Below are 16,237 nucleotides of genomic sequence, written 5' to 3' on the forward strand. Positions count from 1 at the left end.
CCACTCCGCTCGTCTGGCTCGCTTTTCCCCCCCCCTCCCCCTTCCCTGTCATCATTTCTCCTTCTCTCTTCTTCCTTCTTTCTCTTCTTCTTCTCCTCTCTCAGTCATCTTTTCTCCCTTTCTTCATCTCGTGGTGGTCTTCCCATTTGTGTTGATTGTTTGTTGGATCATCCCGCTACTTAAAAAACAAGAACTTGGTTGGATTTAAATAGTATGGCCCCTCCCCTCATTTCTTCCCCAACAACTTTCAACTTTCCCCCATTCAACCTCCCTCTCTAACCTTTCCCTCCTTCTCTTCTAGACACAGCAATCATGGGTTACAACGACGTTGACCAATTGGCCATCAACACCATCCGCACTCTCGCGGTATGCATCTCCTGCTTCCATTCTCTTGCTTCCTTATCCCACTCCCATCCGATTCCGGTGTGACGGAGAGCTTCTCTCCAGAGCTCCGGCACCGGAAGCCCATTCCTGGTATCACAGGGACTCCGCGGAGCACAGCCTCCCGCGCGGATGACTAGCTATGTGTAGCTGCTATCTCCTCGGAGCTCCTTGTTTTACTAGCCATGGCTTGCGGAGTGGTCATTCCTTCCAAGGAATTATTGATAAGAGTCAAATTTGAAACTAATTGTCCCCTAGGTGGATGCCACCTTCAAGGCCAACTCCGGTCACCCCGGTGCCCCTATGGGCATGGCCCCCGTGTCCCACGTCCTCTTCAACAAGTTCATGAGCTTCAACCCCCAAAATCCCGACTGGGCTAACCGTGACCGCTTCGTTCTCTCGTAAGTTCCGACCTGCACCAGTACTGTCCAAGTAATCGGTTTACTAATTCCTTCACAGCAACGGCCACGGCTGCATGCTCCAATATGCTCTCCTTCACCTCTTCGGCTACCAGGTCTCCATGGATGACCTGAAGTCCTTCAGAGTATGTATCCGCCGAGAGTCCTTTCTGGGGGCTCATTGTAGTCATGTCCTAACCATTCTGCTCGTGTAGCAACTCGACAGCATCACCCCCGGTCACCCCGAGGCTCACGACACCCCCGGTGTCGAGGTCACCACTGGTCCTCTGGGTCAGGGTTTCGCCAACGCCGTTGGTCTTGCCATTGCTGAGCGTCACTCCGCTGCCGTCTTCAACAAGCCCGGCTACACCCTCTTCAACAACTACACATACTGCTTCTTCGGTGATGGCTGCGCCATGGAGGGTATTGCCAGCGAGGCCGCCTCCATGGCTGGTCACCTGAAGCTCGGTAACCTCATTGCTATCTACGACGACAACGGAATCTCCATCGGTAAGCTTCATTCAACACCCTGATCCCCTCAGGATTACAACCAGACTAATTCGGTTGTGTTTTGCAGACGGTGACACCAAGTGCGCCTTCACTGAGGATGTTATGAAGCGTTTCGAGGCCTACGGCTGGCACACCGAGTACGTCAAGGACGGTGACAACGACCTTGAGGGCATTGAGGCCGCCATCAAGAAGTGCCAGGCTGTCACTGACAAGCCCTCCGTCATCCGTCTGACTACTACCATCGGTTTCGGTTCCAAGCTCCAGGGTACTGGCGGTGTCCACGGTAACCCCCTGAAGGCTGACGACTGCGAGGGTGTCAAGCAGCTCTTCGGCTTCGACCCCAAGCAGACCTTCGTCGTTCCCCAGCAGGTCTACGACCTCTACCACAAGCACGCCGCTGAGGGTGCTGCTAAGGAGCAGGAGTGGAACCAGCTCCTCCAGAAGTACGCTTCTGAGTACCCCAAGGAGCACGCCGAGCTCACCCGCCGTCTCTCCGGCAAGCTTGCCGAGGGCTGGGAGAAGAGCCTGCCCGTCTACAAGCCCACCGACGCTGCCGTTGCTACCCGTAAGCTCTCCGAGGCTGTCCTCGAGAAGATCCATGATGTCGTCCCCGAGCTTCTGTCCGGCTCTGCCGACTTGACTGGCTCCAACAACACCCGCTGGAAGAACGCCGTCGACTTCCAGCCCCCCGAGTACAACATCGGTGACTGGTCCGGTCGCTACCTCCGCTACGGTGTCCGTGAGCACGCCATGGCCGCCGTCATGAACGGTCTCGCCGCCTACGGTACCGTCATCCCCGCTGGTGGTACCTTCCTGAACTTCGTCTCCTACGCCGCCGGTGCTGTCCGTCTGTCGGCCCTCTCCCGTGTCCGCACCATCTACGTTGCCACCCACGACTCCATCGGTCTGGGTGAGGACGGTCCTACCCACCAGCCTATTGAGACTCTGGCTCACTTCCGTGCTCTGCCCAACTGCATGGTCTGGCGCCCTGCTGACGGCAACGAGACCAGCGCTGCCTACTACTCTGCTCTGACCTCCAAGCACACCCCCAGCATTCTGGCCCTCACCCGTCAGAACCTGCCCCAGCTCGAGGCCTCCACCATCGAGAAGGCCCTCAAGGGTGCCTACGTCGCCCTCGAGGCCCCCGACGCTGCCGTCACCCTCATCTCCACCGGTTCCGAGGTCAGCATCTGTATCGAGGCTGCCACCTACCTCAAGGAGAAGCACGGCATTGCCGCCCGCGTTGTCTCCGTTCCTTGCTTCGAGGTCTTCGATGCCCAGGACAAGGCCTACAAGCTCCAGGTCCTCCCCGACAACATCCCCGTCCTCTCCGTCGAGGCTCTCACCACCATGGGCTGGGAGCGCTACGCTCACGAGCAGTTCGGTCTCAACCGCTTCGGTGCCTCTGGCCCCTACAAGGATGTCTACAAGGTAAGCTACAAAATACATATACCCCCCACCCCCTTGATAACGGCATATGCTAATTCACTTTTCCCAGAAATTCGAGTTCACTCCTGAGGGCATCAGCAAGCGCGCTGTCGCCACCATTGACTTCTACAAGGGCCACACCGTGCGCTCTCCCATCAACCGTGCTTTCCAGCAGATTCTGTAAATGTCTTGCGGTGGCATCGTAATGGTTTGTACTGAATCATGTTTATGAGTATCCGGGACGATGTTGATCCCTGTGGGCGATGATACCCCTGGGAGAAGTCCTAATTTTTAACGACTTTTTCTTTGAAGATAAAAATATATGCAATCTTTCTTATTCAATTTCTTGGTTTATGATAGTTTTATTTTTCCTTGGGTAGATTTAGAGGGGAATTGGTCTATGATGGGAGTATACTAGCACCAGTTTTGGCTTTCAAGTGGACTTTGACAAGCTTCACCGGCAGCAACACCGAACTAAGCGCGTACATATACGGTTGGATTACGACGTAGTCATATAGTGTCCACTTCTCCCAAAGCGGATATTGGCTAGTATTATATCTTAGAAAATCCTTTCGACATGCATCTCACGTGTATATCCATGTGAAGCATCGGGGGAATATTATTGAGGAAGCAGCAGAAATCTTTTGTTATATTCGTCATCGTCAGATCATCATCGATTATCAGCCGCCGTGGGGCCTCGAAAAGGAGGAGGCCACCACCCAAAGTATTAGAACGACAAAACTTCAGATAGTCTAAGCGTCCAGAGCCTTGCGGGCGAAGTTGGGGAGAACGAAGCTGGCGCGGTGGATGTCCTGGTTGTAGTAGCGGCAGAGCTTCTCCTCCTCCTCGCGGGTCCAGCTGCGAACGGGCTCCTTGACGTTACGGGTGGCATCTTTGCAGCAGACCATGAAGCCGATCTGGCCGGAGGGGTAGGTGGGGATGGTGGTGTAGGCGTATTCAGCGACGGGGAAGACCTCCTTGCAGGACTTCTTGAGGTCGGTGATCAGAGACAGGTGCAGCCATTGGTTCTCGGCTGTATGGGTAGAAAACACGAACCCAAACCGATCCCGGGCTAGGGGTCGGGTGGTTTGGGGCGTAACAAGGTTAGCTTCATAGTTCGCGACGAGAAAATACAGACAACACAGAAAACACAAACGACATGAAAAGTTTGAGAGAGATAGAGAGAAGTTAAGAAGGGGAGAAAGAAGTGGGATAGAAAGGGCAAGAAGGGACTAATGAAAGGCGACGAACAACCTTGTGTGGTGATGACACCTCCCTCACGGAGCGCATCGCGCAGAAGCTCGAAGTAAGGCTTCTGGAAGAGGCTCTCAGCGGGACCCTCGGGGTCAGAGCTGTCAGTGATGATAACATCGAACTCGTTCTGGCGCTCCTTAAGGAACTGGAAACCATCGCCAACGTGGACCTTGACGTTGGGGTGCTGGAAGCCAATGCTCATGCCAGGAAGGTACTTCTTGGAGACACGGATAACAGCCTGAGAAACAATAAGCCAGATATTCTCAACACACGGCACAAGGACGCGGGGATTTTCTGTTGGTTTACCTCGTCAATGTCGCACAGGGTGGCCTCCTCGACGGTCTCGTGCTTGACGACCTCACGGAGGACACCACCGTCACCACCACCGATGACAAGGACCTTCTTGGGGTTGGGGTGGGAGTTCATGGCAAGGTGGGTGATCATCTCCTGGTAGCTATAGTCATATGATGTTAGGGCCAATGGTGTTTTCGGTAATAGAAAATAGCTCGTTGGAAGGGTTCCAAAACATACGAGAACTCATCGCGCTCAGTGCACTGGATGACATTGTCGAGGACGAGGACGGTGCCGTAGTCGCTGCTCTCGAAAACGAGAACATCCTGGTACTTGGACTTCTCGTGGTGGAGGATCTGGTTAACCTTGAGGTTCATGGCCTGGCCGGGCCACATGTCAGACTGCTCGGAGAACCAGCCATCTGTAGAAAAAAGCGAAGAGCCAATGTTAGCGAGGAGGGGTAATAAATTCTCGTCGGAGGGGTATGTAGTGAGATGACATCGTCTTGAGGCGAGATTGCGCTCATTGAAGCGTCATAATCGGGAATTGATCCATTGAATGAATTTGAAGAGTAGGTTTGGGAATTGCGAAGAGAACAGGAGGCGGGGTAAACCGCGAGGTGATGATGGAGGGGTGGTTGGATGGTGCGGATAAGGTAAAGAACTACTACTAACATACCCTTGATGGTGGGGTGAGTGATGTCGCTCATGGTGATGGAGTGGTGAAAAGGACGGAGAAGACGAGGACGAAGACGGAGAGGAGACAGCGAAGAAGCAGCTGAAGGGAGACGGAAGAGAAGAGAAGAAGAGGAAGAGAGAGAAGAGGAGGAAGGAGGAGAGAAGGAAAGCGAAAGGAAAGAAGCGACGAGAGACGAACGCATGCGGAGTGGGGGAAAAGTTGAAAACCAGAAACAGAAAAATTGTATGTACGGCCGCTGACCAGTGGTAATTTATCACCGGCGATGGCGGCCACTCAGGTGGGGTTTTCTCCCTTTTGTCGCCCGTTTCGGTAATTTTCTCTTCTGGCCAGTGGGTTTGGTTGCCGTATTGCTGGTTATGGTATGACCTTGTGTCTGTAACTTAAGAGTAATAGCATCCACTTCAACTTGCCTCAAAAGAGTCTCTTCCATCTTTCTTATCTTGATCAGAATTGTACGAATTTCCTAAGGGATAGTAGACACTTGCGTAACTCAATTGGTCAACGCGCATTATTCTCCATCCAATCGTCGGGGCAATAGTGGTCCTTTAGGATACTTTAGTATCACGGCCAAGGCAGTTCAACATCTCCATTTTGTACCACAATCATCACATTCGGGCATTCGGGCAGCACTCACTCGGCATCGCAAATATTCAGAGAAAATTCGCATGGCCAATTGACCTGCTCCATGAAGCGTGGGATACTTCCCGCGCTGAAAAGGCTCAAGCAATAGCCGCCGGTGATTGGCAGACTACACTACGGGTTGGCTTCAAGCGGGTGTGGAATCCCTCCGGCCTATACGATGCCGCCCATTCTTGATTACAGATGCACCCCACGCGCGGTCAAGGCAACCAAAAACATTGCAACACATTCGATTGCTTCTAGTTACTGTACAGTGCAATCACACATCCAGCCCTTCCATATTGCCCCATGCCATCCCTATTCTCTCAAGGTTTTCCCAGCTGGCACGTTACATTTACTCGTCACCACCCTCAAGGAGGCGGCCAGGCTTGGAGTTGAGGTACTCGTTCCTATAAGCAAGTCCAAGCGTCAGCTCTGGGATGTCCAATTGTACCAGAAACATGCGTATTATTGGCCTTCAAGTCCGCACGTAAGGGGGAGGCATACCTCTCAACAGCCCAGTTCATGATGGCGTAGGCGGCAATGAAGGGAGGAGCGACGTAGAGGACCTGGTGTCTGAATCTGCGGAAAACGTTGAAGATGGCAGCGTGACCGGCACCGGCAAGAGGGCGCTGGCGGTTAGGGGACATGGAGTAGGAGGTGACACGCTGGGGAGTAGGGCATCCTAGATGGCGCAGAAACAAGCCATGTCAGCAGGGGTTCCGAAATCCAATTGCGCATTCTGTCGTTATTGAAGCTGCATTTCGTCGACAGTACAGGGCTATAATCGAGTAACAAGCCCGATGGCCCGATATTGCTGACAGTCGAAAGGCTTCGCAGACAAGCGAATCACGTTGATATTGTAGACATACCCAGATCACCCCACCAGCCCAGGAAGCTAAAAGAATCACAAGTTAGCCATCATAACTAGCCAATAAGCTACGACTCAACATGAGTCAAAGTCATTTGATGTAGGGGACATGGGTAGATATCACGGCAGACGAGACCGCACGGTACCCTTTCCCCCGGAAAAGCTAGGGAGCGGACAAGACGAGACAATGGGGCAGAAAACTCACACTCCATTCTTAGGATCGAGATGGCCACCCATTTTGAAGAGATACGACGAAATCAGCGACGTAAAGCGCGATGTGGGGAGGGAAAGATGGAGCGTGAGAGGAGAGAGAGAGAAGTCGTCGTCGGTGACCATCGGACCAAAACGGACGAAAGTCGAAGTTGGAAGTTCAAACCACCGCCCAGCGCTAATCCGTTTTGGGACAGCATGCGAAAAGCCTCGACATCATCTCCAGCCAAACTCCCGCCCGCCTGATAATTACGGTCGTTTCTCTGTCGCTGCTGAAGTCCCCGTCCCCTCGCTCATCACTCCATCACCATGTCTACCCTCCTCCAGCAGGTCTACCGCCTCGCCGTGCCCATCTCGGCCGGAGTCTACCTCTTCAACTCCTCCATTTACGATGTTCGCGGTGGTACCCGCGCTGTCATCTTCGACCGATTGTCCGGAGTGCAGGAGAAGGTCATGAACGAGGGTACACACTTCCTCATCCCTTGGTTGCAGCGAGCCATTATCTATGATGTTCGCACCAAGCCCCGCAACATCTCTACCACCACGGGTAGTAAGGACTTGCAGATGGTCAGCTTGACTCTGCGTGTGCTGCACCGTCCTGAGGTCCCGAAGCTGCCGGCCATCTACCAGGTAAGATACAGTGTACCATTCTATACCCAACTGAGACCAATCTCTCTAACCATGACCCTCCCGTATAGTCCTACGGTATCGACTACGATGAGCGTGTGCTCCCGTCCATCGGAAACGAAGTCCTCAAAGCCATTGTCGCCCAGTTCGATGCCGCCGAGCTGATCACCCAGCGTGAAGCTGTCTCCAACCGTATCCGCACAGACCTCATGAAGAGAGCCTCTCAGTTCAACATCGCTCTCGAGGACGTCTCCATCACCCACATGACCTTCGGAAAGGAATTCACACGCGCCGTCGAGCAGAAGCAGATCGCCCAGCAGGACGCCGAGCGGGCCCGTTTCATCGTCGAGAGAGCCGAGCAGGAACGTCAGGCCAATGTCATCCGCGCCGAGGGTGAAGCCGAGAGTGCCGATATCATCAGCAAGGCCGTTGCCAAGGCTGGCAGTGGTCTGATTGAGATCCGTCGTATCGACGCCAGCAAGGAGATCGCGACGACGCTCGCCAACAACCCCAACGTCACGTATCTGCCCGGTAACGATGGCAAGGAAGGCGGAAAGAGCACTAGCCTCTTGCTGGGCTTGAGAAACTAGAAGGCGCTGTGGCTTGGTAAATGGAATTACGTGTATTTCTTATTTCTCTTTTCTTTGTTGCGTTTCCTTCAACCGGATGGATCTCAGGCGTGCATGATCTCCGTGGCGAATTAATGTCGTTTGGTCTTCTTTCTTCATCTCTTCCTCCTCTCCTACACACTCACACTCACACGCATGCACCCTTATTCGCATCGACCTGTAGCAATATCATACCCATTCCTCTCTCAAGTGTGCCTCTACTTATCCAAACCTTATAGCAGGTAACGGACTTCACGACATAGATTCCACGATGGTAGGTATCATTGTAAGCCATAAACCAAATGCAACCATACAAACAAGACATAAAACCCTACTCCCCAACCCTCCGATAAACATGAACCTGAAACCTCATATCCTCCAACCCAGCCCCTTCCCCAACATCATACTTCAACCTGGCCGCATCTCTTCTCCACCACCTCGAATCCTGCGACAGCAAGCGTTCCCACTTCCCCTCCGCCACCGAAAGCAGCGTATGATCCAACAAGAACTTCATCGGATACTGTCTCTCCCGCACTTCGCCATCGCCACCCTTCCCCAACTTCAACGTCGAATAACTCCCAGGACTATCCACCACAAGCAGCACCGTCCCAGGCCGCAACAGATCCGTCATACGTAGCAAAAACCCCGTCGCCTTAGCCATCGACGTTGAGAACAGTTCATTCAAAGTAAACATCAACGTCACCAAGGCAGTAGAGCATGATTCCGCGCCCTGTCGTGAGAACAACCCCTGAAGTTCCTTCTCCCCCGCAGAGAGGACATCTAACTTCTCGAATTGGACGTTGAAACCGGGTGTCTTCTTTTCCTTCTTTTCTTCGTCTTCATTGGAAGATAACAATGGAGCAGGATGCGACTTTGACCCAGTCACTGTGGGAGATCGAATAGCGGTGGATAAGCGCTCAACTACCTTTGACCAGTCTGCGATGTCTACCGCCGTGACGGAGAGCCCGGGATAGGTGGTAGCAGTAGCACTAGTAGAAGTTGGTTGTAGTTTTTCTTCTTCTTCCCTTTCTTCTTTCTCTTTCCCATCATCCAAAGATACCGCCTTAACAGCATCCGCAATCTGGCCCTCATCACTTGCAGAAGAAGATGATCGTAGTTCAGCACCATCCAGAAAATCCCTCCAAGCAGCCGCAAGCGCAACAATCTCAGCGCCTGCGCCACCCCCAATACACACGACATTCTTCGTAGAAGCAGCAGCAGCAGCAGCAGCATCATCATCTTTACAAACAGGCTTAATCACCTCCTTCAACAGCGCACGAAAGATGCCGGCATACCCCAACGCCCTGGACGAGCTCCACCGCAACGCATAAGCACGAAGTAAGTCCTCATTCGCATCTGTAAAAGCGGAATCAAAGTCGCGATTATATAAATGGGTTTTGATCGTCTGGATCAGACTCTTGATGTCTAGTTGCTCCTGCTGCTGTTGCTCTGCTGAATCACCAGTGGCTTCAGTCGTGGTAGCATCCTCATCATCATTCTGCTTCGTCTCCTCCCGATTATGGAGGTAATTGTGCCCGTTTGTGAGCAACGCGGTTTTGAACACATTAAGAAGAAGTTGTTGGAGAGTCAGCGGGATGGTGGTGGAGATGTTGAGTTCATGATTTTGATGAGCGGCATGATGATGTTGGTTGGGATCGGTTTTGCTGGTGGTTCGGCGTGGTTGTGCTTGCGAAGAAGATGAGGACGGCTTCTTTTTACTACTCTCCTTTTTGTTGGGTTTTTTAGATGTGTTGCCGGATCGAGGAGGTGCCATTTTCAAAGAAAGTGTGGATTTTGTGATTTATTTCTTACATTAATTGTTAATAGGATATGTTGTCTGGATTCAGTTTGGGATTTTGGGGAATTTTCGGTTTCGCATTTGGATGGGCGTGTGGGGCTCTCCGTGGTTGGATATATATCGTCACAATACTACTACTACGGAGTATCGCTGCCAGAGTGTTTGGCATTCTCCAAGGGAGCAAGGGCTCCATTTTCCAAGACGAGCAATGCTACTGATTTATATTTATAAGCCATCATTGAGTGTTACAGCTGCTGTACTGACAACAGATTTTCATACTAATATCTCATACGCGTGACAAACTACAAGGGCTCGGAATGGTTACTGAGTAAACGCCATCAAAGTGATGACGCGGAGTGTAGATTGAATTGTCTGTGAGCAGCTCATACTGTTTGCATGTAGATCTGCATACTCAAAGTGGCAAGGATGCTTGCACTTCAAGATTGAATGACATGCACCTCCCAAGGAAGTCGAAGAAAAGAAGGACCCCAATTTAGCATCGCCAACAGAACCAATGAGCCCATGTAAAAAAAGTCTCGTGGAAAAAGAATGACATAAAGATGGATGATAGTGAAATCAGAAGAAAATCAAGAGAAAAATGTTTGAAACTGAAGATGGGCCCTGAAACTTTGAATAGCGAACGGAGATGAAGGGTTTGTTCACAACTGCAACCGGCCATGAACGAGAGACAAGAAAGAGAAAAAAAAAAAAAAAAAAAAAGATAGAGCTTTCATACTCTTACGCTTAACCACATGTCGATGAAAAAGAAATTCGTCAGTTACCACCCAACACGCAGAAAGGCGAACCGGTCCGAGTAATAATAAAAATGAAATGAAAAAGAAGTAAAAAGGGGAAAGAAGAAGAAGAGTTAAAGGTGGAAAAATGAGATCTTGCAAAGACCACGTCGAAGAGAATCATAAGGTTAGATATGTACAAGGGGCAGACAATGGTCACAGCAGTGATGGCTCAAGAGGGCCGCTGATCCCGAACACCATGTTCAAGACAGGACTTGTCCTTGTCTTTAGTCCTCCAGAAGTGCATGAGCCTGCTAATGCGAAGGCCCTTCTTCTTGGATCTCTCAGGCTCATCTTCCGGTGGCTTCTCTTCGTAGCTAAGCTTGCTGCGTTCTGCGTGGGGTCCAACAACCAGCTTGGAGAGACTGGCGAGACTAGATCTCTTAGAGCTGTGAGCTTGGCTGGTACGACGGCGCACAGCGGCAGAAAAAGACGCCGAACGATCGGTGGACAAGCGAGGACGAGTGAAGAACGTGCCGGAAATTCGGTTCAACGTGTTCGTTGTGGTTGACGCACTGCTAGTCAGTGAGGGCACATCCTCTACTGAACCCTGAGGAAGATCCACGGACGGATTGTATGAGGGGTTCGAAAAATTGCGATCGGTCGTGGACGATGTCGTCACTGAGCGAGGAACGTCGACGGAAGACAGCGTGAAGTCGGGAGATGGGAAAGAAGAGTTTGGAAGGGAATTGTTGCCTTGGAGAGACAACGGAGGGATATTGGGGGTCAGCTCCAATGGGGTAGTAGCGCGGTCAGCAGGCATAAATCGAGGCGAGATGTCGGGACTCGGTGGAACGGGCTTATGGTGCCACTCCTGTCTGTCCGTCTCTGTCGAGCTTTGCAGCGGAGCAGAGAAAGGATTAGCCGCATTGTGGAACTGAGCGAGCGAGGCCTGCTCTGCGGCGGACTTCTGTTCCTCCTGATCCGGGAGTGTAGCAGCAATGCCCGTGGCATCGTTTGGTTCGTCCTTCCGTATACCAAGACCAGCGTGAGATATATCGCCCTTGTTGAGTTCTTGAGCAAGCGGTTGGTGTGTCAGAGTATCAGAGCTGTCTTTGCTCTGCTCTGATTGCCTATCTGCTTCAACGATGTCGGATGCGGCTACCTGCGGCCCTGGTTGTTCAACAGATCCCTGCTGAGAATCGCCGGTGGCAGCAAGAAAAGCATCCTCCTCTTCTTCGTACAGAACATCGGGGTTCTCTAAGGTTGAGGTGGTGACAAAGCGATTGCCACCGAGAAAGCTGCGATCAAACGGGGGCATTTCCGGAGCGCTCTCTGCACGTCGATGATAGCGCATTTCCGGACCTATGAATTCACCTCGTCGGCCACCACTGTACATCCGCTTCGTTGCCGCTGAAAAACCACTCTCTGCAACACGACTAGACCGCATGTCAGGGGTATTGAAAGGACCCAGAGCTGCATCTAGATCTATCACTGGGCTAAAGGCATCATTCTGAGTATTCTGTTCGTAAAAGCTCCTTGGCTTCCAGGAGCTATCCAGGCTAGGTTGTAGCTCCTCCTCTAAAGGCAGATGACTAGACTCCGGTGTAGCCGGGTTGGTAGGTGTTCTCAAGACGACGATGTTGTCATCATCGAAATCAACGTCCAAGCCAGAACCGAGATCCGAATTTGTCCGGGTTAACGCAGGGGGAGAGGCAGTGGAGCTTGGTACCGACATGTCCTTCTTGGTATGGCGCTTATTCTTACCCCTTGTTAGAAGAGCGCCCGCCCAAGACCGCACTTTTTTCTGCCTCTTCTTGGACTTCGATTTCTTTTTGCCTGAAGGAGATTCCGAAGAGTCATTTGTCTCGCTAACCGAGGTATTCGAGCTGTTTTCTGAGCCACTGGAAGAGGAAGAGGAACGTCGCGATGAGCCTGCAAGGTGCTCGAGGATTCCTGAAGACAAGCTCTTGCGATTACGGGAGTGGCCTGCCGCAGACAATGGCCGTTTCATGGGCGATGCATCGTCCGCTTTGGCGGTCTTGCTCGGATCTAGCATGAAGGATGCATCCGCAGTTCGAGGTCTTGGCCTTGACTTTTCAGCCTTAGGTTGTGTGTTGTCGACTGCAGGAGAAAAGCAAGTATAGCCGCTATTTCTAGCGGAGGCGCCAAGTCCTGATGTTGCCGCCGGCCCAATTTCTTTCGACAGAATCTCAGCCGAGTGACGTCCGGGTGAGGGCACATAGCTAGGAGTACCAGGTTCAACAACCTCTGAGTGGTCTTCCTCAATCACGATGGTAGGCGATACTGGAGGAGATCGCCGGGTCAGAATAGCTGCGGACTGAGAGACTGGTCTGGGAGGGTCATTGGAAGCATGGCCTTCGCGCGTTGTATCTGCCGGAAAGCATGGAGCACTTCCAATGGATGGTTTCAAGTCTAGCGCATTCGAGATAGCCGTGAGATCCACACTGGATATAGCAGCCGAGCGGCGGTGGGCATGACGGCGTTTTCCTTGACTACCCGCACCAAAGCCGGGCCCTGGAGCGGGAAGTTTGGCGGGTGCTGGCGCTAAATTGTCATCCTTGCTTTGAGTGGCCTCGACGGACGCAGGCGGAATGATCGGGTGTTCACCACCAACGAACTCACTGCAGCGTCTGCGGTGTCCACCTGGTCTATTTGGGGAGAGAGAGGGCATCGATGGTTGTGATGAATGTTGAGCGCCTGGGTTGAACGAAAACGCTGGGAGCGGCAGAGCAGCCCTCGCACCGGTCTCCGAAGACTGGGGTGTCTCATCGCTAGGATCCCGGGCTGGAAAGACAAAGTGGGGGTTTGGGAGCGGAGCAGACATTCTCAAGTTGCGGCGGCTGTGACCCTCAGGAGACAGATCAGCCGGGGGAATATATGGAGAGAATGCCGGACTAGCTTGAGGCTGTGGAGGTAGGGATATCGAAGCCATAACGATACGCCGGGTTGATCAAGAGGTCTGGATAATACCGATTAAACCTTGATACAATAAGATGACTTGAATCACGCCGTGGCAAGTAATGGACACAGTTGATGTGACCTTGACGACGCACGGGGACCTCCAGACCTTGGTGACTTCCCTACAATAATTGGAAAGCCCGGTGCTGTCTGGAGGCCTTCAGTTCTGCAATGGTACCATTGAACCCTTGAATCCAAGCTCTCAAGTGTCGCACCAAGGAAGAGACGAGACCCCAGGATCCGATGAATACGAGCCGAAAGAATACAAGTCGGAGTATAAGGTCGCAAAAACGGTTTGAAACCCAAAGACACAACAAGCCTCCACAATCGCTTTTGTAACTGATTCAGTGGTCGAGCAACGCTTTAGAAACACGGCGAATCGAATGAATGTATCGAAATCGAGGGAGTTGAAGGTGTGTCGTACTTGTTGTTGACGAAGGAGACTGGTGTTATAAGGAGCGGACGGCCACAGGAACGGGCCAAGGAGGAGAGGATGGGCGGAAGAGTCGGGAGTGGAGGGCGAAGTGAAGTTTAGAGAGTGAAAGGTTAATGTGAATAAGAAGGTATAGTGAAGAGAGAGGGGGAGGAAAGAAGAAGAGGAGAAGGAGGAAGAGGGAGGAGAGATGGAGGAGGGGAGGGAGAGGAAAGAGAGAGAGAGAGGATCAACCTGGAAAAAGGAAAATGAAGTTGAAGGAAGGAGAGGAAAGGCTGAGGTGCAGCAAAAGGCTTGGTGGTGGAGGAGGAGGAGAGGAGACGGCGACGTATGGAGGGCGGCAGGGGATGATTGGCTGGGTGGCCGGAGGGGCCGCGCCCGTACCGTTCAACCTGGTTTAGTACCAAATGATCCGTACCGCGTATTACCAGGGCCATCCGATCGCCCAGCGCTCCAGTCAGCATGCGGAGGCGTGACCACCGAACGATGCGCACCGGTAAAGTACGGAGAAAGGCCAGTCAGTCAGTAATTACTAGGCAGACCTCTCACTCGCTCGCCCTCTCTCTCCCTCTTTCGCTTTCTCACTTGTCTCGCACTAGCCTGCTTTCGAGGCCACACTACTAATTAAAGGTGATAGTGAAGGGCTCCATCGTAGCATTAAAATCCATCAATACTAGACTAGACTAGTCTGGCCAGCGTCTTCATGGGGAAATTGCATACTTTCAGTTAGTCAGGCCTGCGGAGTTCTCGGATGAATGCGTGCCTACTAACTTGCTACTACTGCGCCTACGTACGTAGTACCCTGTCGATGAAGTCGCAATACTCCGAATCTGCAGGCTTCCTTATTTTTTATTTTTAATATCTTTTTTTTTCTCGGCACCGGTACAGAATCCGGACAGTCTAGCAAAAACCGATAGGCTTTACTCTAGGAGAACAATGCGGATGGCAGATCTAATGCAGTTAGTAGTTCTCTCACTTTTCCATCTACAACCCAAATGTTCGTCTTGCAGTTCTTCATATAGAAGACGTCATAGTGTCTGATTGCTACCAAGTGCGAATACGGTGCGCATCCCTGGTTGAGCTTGAGACATAAGCCAGACATGGAGGAGGAGAAAGAAGAGCGAGAGCCAGTGCCAGAGCCAGAGGTCTCCACTTTCCCACTGCCACCTGTTCATGCCGTCCGTTGCAATCAGGGTTCTTGCATGGCGGCAATTTGGCCATTATGGAGTATAATAATCAAGCTGATATTAGCGATCCATCTCCATGCTGAATTGATGGCCCGTGAATGGCTTGGTAGTGTCTCTGGGCTATATTAACTTGTCACCAGCATGACTCCAATATGTGATGGGGGACCACCATTATTGGGTCAAGTTCCGGAGAAAACCCCCCAGGCACCAGTAGACTAAATTGGCGGTACCTGAACGGGCGGCCAATCCGCAACACGAACAGGGGCATCGAAATCTCGCTTGTCTCGGTGGGGAAAGACCGACCGCCACCCACTAGACGCTTTGGGCTAACTGCATTCAAGCTAGTTTAATTAGCGCCAGTTGACTCCTTGCCCCGTCGCGCCGAAAAAGCAAGACTAAATACGGAGTTTGTGTCTACTAGCCGTACCTAGTACTAAACCCGTTACAGGCTTAGTTACTTTCAGTGACCTCGTACTCTTACTCTTACTCTTAGTACTGACTTCCTTACTACTACCCACTCGCTCGCACCCTTCTCTTACAGTACATCGATACCAAACAAACTACTTACTAAAGTAATCAACTTCGCCAGCCAGCCAGCGATCCCTGCAATGGTTGACACGTCCCGACATCCAGGAGGGGAAAAGCCATGCAAGTTGAAACATCCCGCATGGAAATCAGAGACAACCAAGAATAGATCTCCTTCCCCCCAAACTTGGTGTTGTTGTGCTCCCGTCCCCCTGGTGATCACTCTCCATCATCTGCGACTTCATCCCATGATCGCATCATCATCCTCGGTTGTTGCGAAGCTGTTAAGCATCCTGACCAACATCATCCACACAATAAATACACTGACAGAATAAGGGATGATGGTGGCTTACTGTAAAAGGTTCTGGATACGATACGAGGCATGGAGCACCTACGTAAGTTCGTAACTACTAGATGGAAGACGGGCGCCAATTCTTCCCTCTCAGAGTGAGGCACATCACTTTCCTCCCCTCTTAGTACTCCCCTCTCTCCCCTCCCCTGATAAGTGATAGACCAATACTTTTGTCAGGATCTCTACTAGCCACCTGAGTCTGGCGGCACATGTCACGCCTATCATTGGCTGCCAAGAAACTGTTAGTGAGGACTAGATAGTATCGCCCATGTGTTCCAGTTCTAGTTTCAATGCAGTTCAGCCACGTCGGCCGATCTTGGTTGTGGCCTTC

The 16,237-nt window shown here is 51.9% G+C and overlaps 6 protein-coding genes across 6 annotated transcripts; 2 read left to right on the top strand and 4 right to left on the bottom strand.

Moving 5' to 3' along the window:
- Positions 1-312: 312 nt before the first annotated feature.
- tktA (transketolase tktA) lies at positions 313-2,901 on the top strand (the record flags this gene model as incomplete). Its single annotated transcript, XM_035503692.1, has 6 exons — positions 313-366; positions 640-782; positions 841-925; positions 995-1,289; positions 1,357-2,720; positions 2,788-2,901. The coding sequence occupies 6 exons, from the start codon at positions 313-315 to the stop codon at positions 2,899-2,901; spliced, it is 2,055 nt and encodes a 684-aa protein (XP_035359585.1).
- Positions 2,902-3,469: 568 nt separating this feature from the next.
- On the bottom strand, positions 3,470-4,971 carry AtWU_08585 (spermidine synthase; the record flags this gene model as incomplete). The annotated part of the gene is made up of 5 exons (XM_035503693.1): positions 3,470-3,750; positions 3,972-4,209; positions 4,278-4,425; positions 4,503-4,683; positions 4,941-4,971. The coding sequence occupies 5 exons, from the start codon at positions 4,969-4,971 to the stop codon at positions 3,470-3,472; spliced, it is 879 nt and encodes a 292-aa protein (XP_035359586.1).
- A 963-nt stretch (positions 4,972-5,934) lies between these two features.
- AtWU_08586 (ubiquinol--cytochrome-c reductase subunit 8) lies at positions 5,935-6,687 on the bottom strand (the record flags this gene model as incomplete). The annotated part of the gene is made up of 4 exons (XM_035503694.1): positions 5,935-5,989; positions 6,087-6,264; positions 6,452-6,477; positions 6,656-6,687. The coding sequence occupies 4 exons, from the start codon at positions 6,685-6,687 to the stop codon at positions 5,935-5,937; spliced, it is 291 nt and encodes a 96-aa protein (XP_035359587.1).
- Positions 6,688-6,969: 282 nt separating this feature from the next.
- phb1 (prohibitin subunit PHB1) lies at positions 6,970-7,877 on the top strand (the record flags this gene model as incomplete). The annotated part of the gene is made up of 2 exons (XM_035503695.1): positions 6,970-7,290; positions 7,359-7,877. 2 exons carry the CDS (start codon positions 6,970-6,972, stop codon positions 7,875-7,877), a joined length of 840 nt encoding a protein of 279 aa, XP_035359588.1.
- A 349-nt stretch (positions 7,878-8,226) lies between these two features.
- On the bottom strand, positions 8,227-9,669 carry AtWU_08588 (25S rRNA (uracil2843-N3)-methyltransferase; the record flags this gene model as incomplete). The annotated part of the gene is made up of 1 exon (XM_035503696.1): positions 8,227-9,669. One exon carries the CDS (start codon positions 9,667-9,669, stop codon positions 8,227-8,229), a length of 1,443 nt encoding a protein of 480 aa, XP_035359589.1.
- Positions 9,670-10,659: 990 nt separating this feature from the next.
- AtWU_08589 (putative cell wall proline rich protein) lies at positions 10,660-13,275 on the bottom strand (the record flags this gene model as incomplete). Its single annotated transcript, XM_035503697.1, has 1 exon — positions 10,660-13,275. The coding sequence occupies one exon, from the start codon at positions 13,273-13,275 to the stop codon at positions 10,660-10,662; it is 2,616 nt and encodes an 871-aa protein (XP_035359590.1).
- Positions 13,276-16,237: the final 2,962 nt, after the last annotated feature.

Source organism: Aspergillus tubingensis, assembly GCF_013340325.1.
Source record: "Aspergillus tubingensis WU-2223L DNA, scaffold_9, whole genome shotgun sequence".
Classification (NCBI taxonomy): Eukaryota; Fungi; Ascomycota; class Eurotiomycetes; order Eurotiales; family Aspergillaceae; genus Aspergillus; species Aspergillus tubingensis.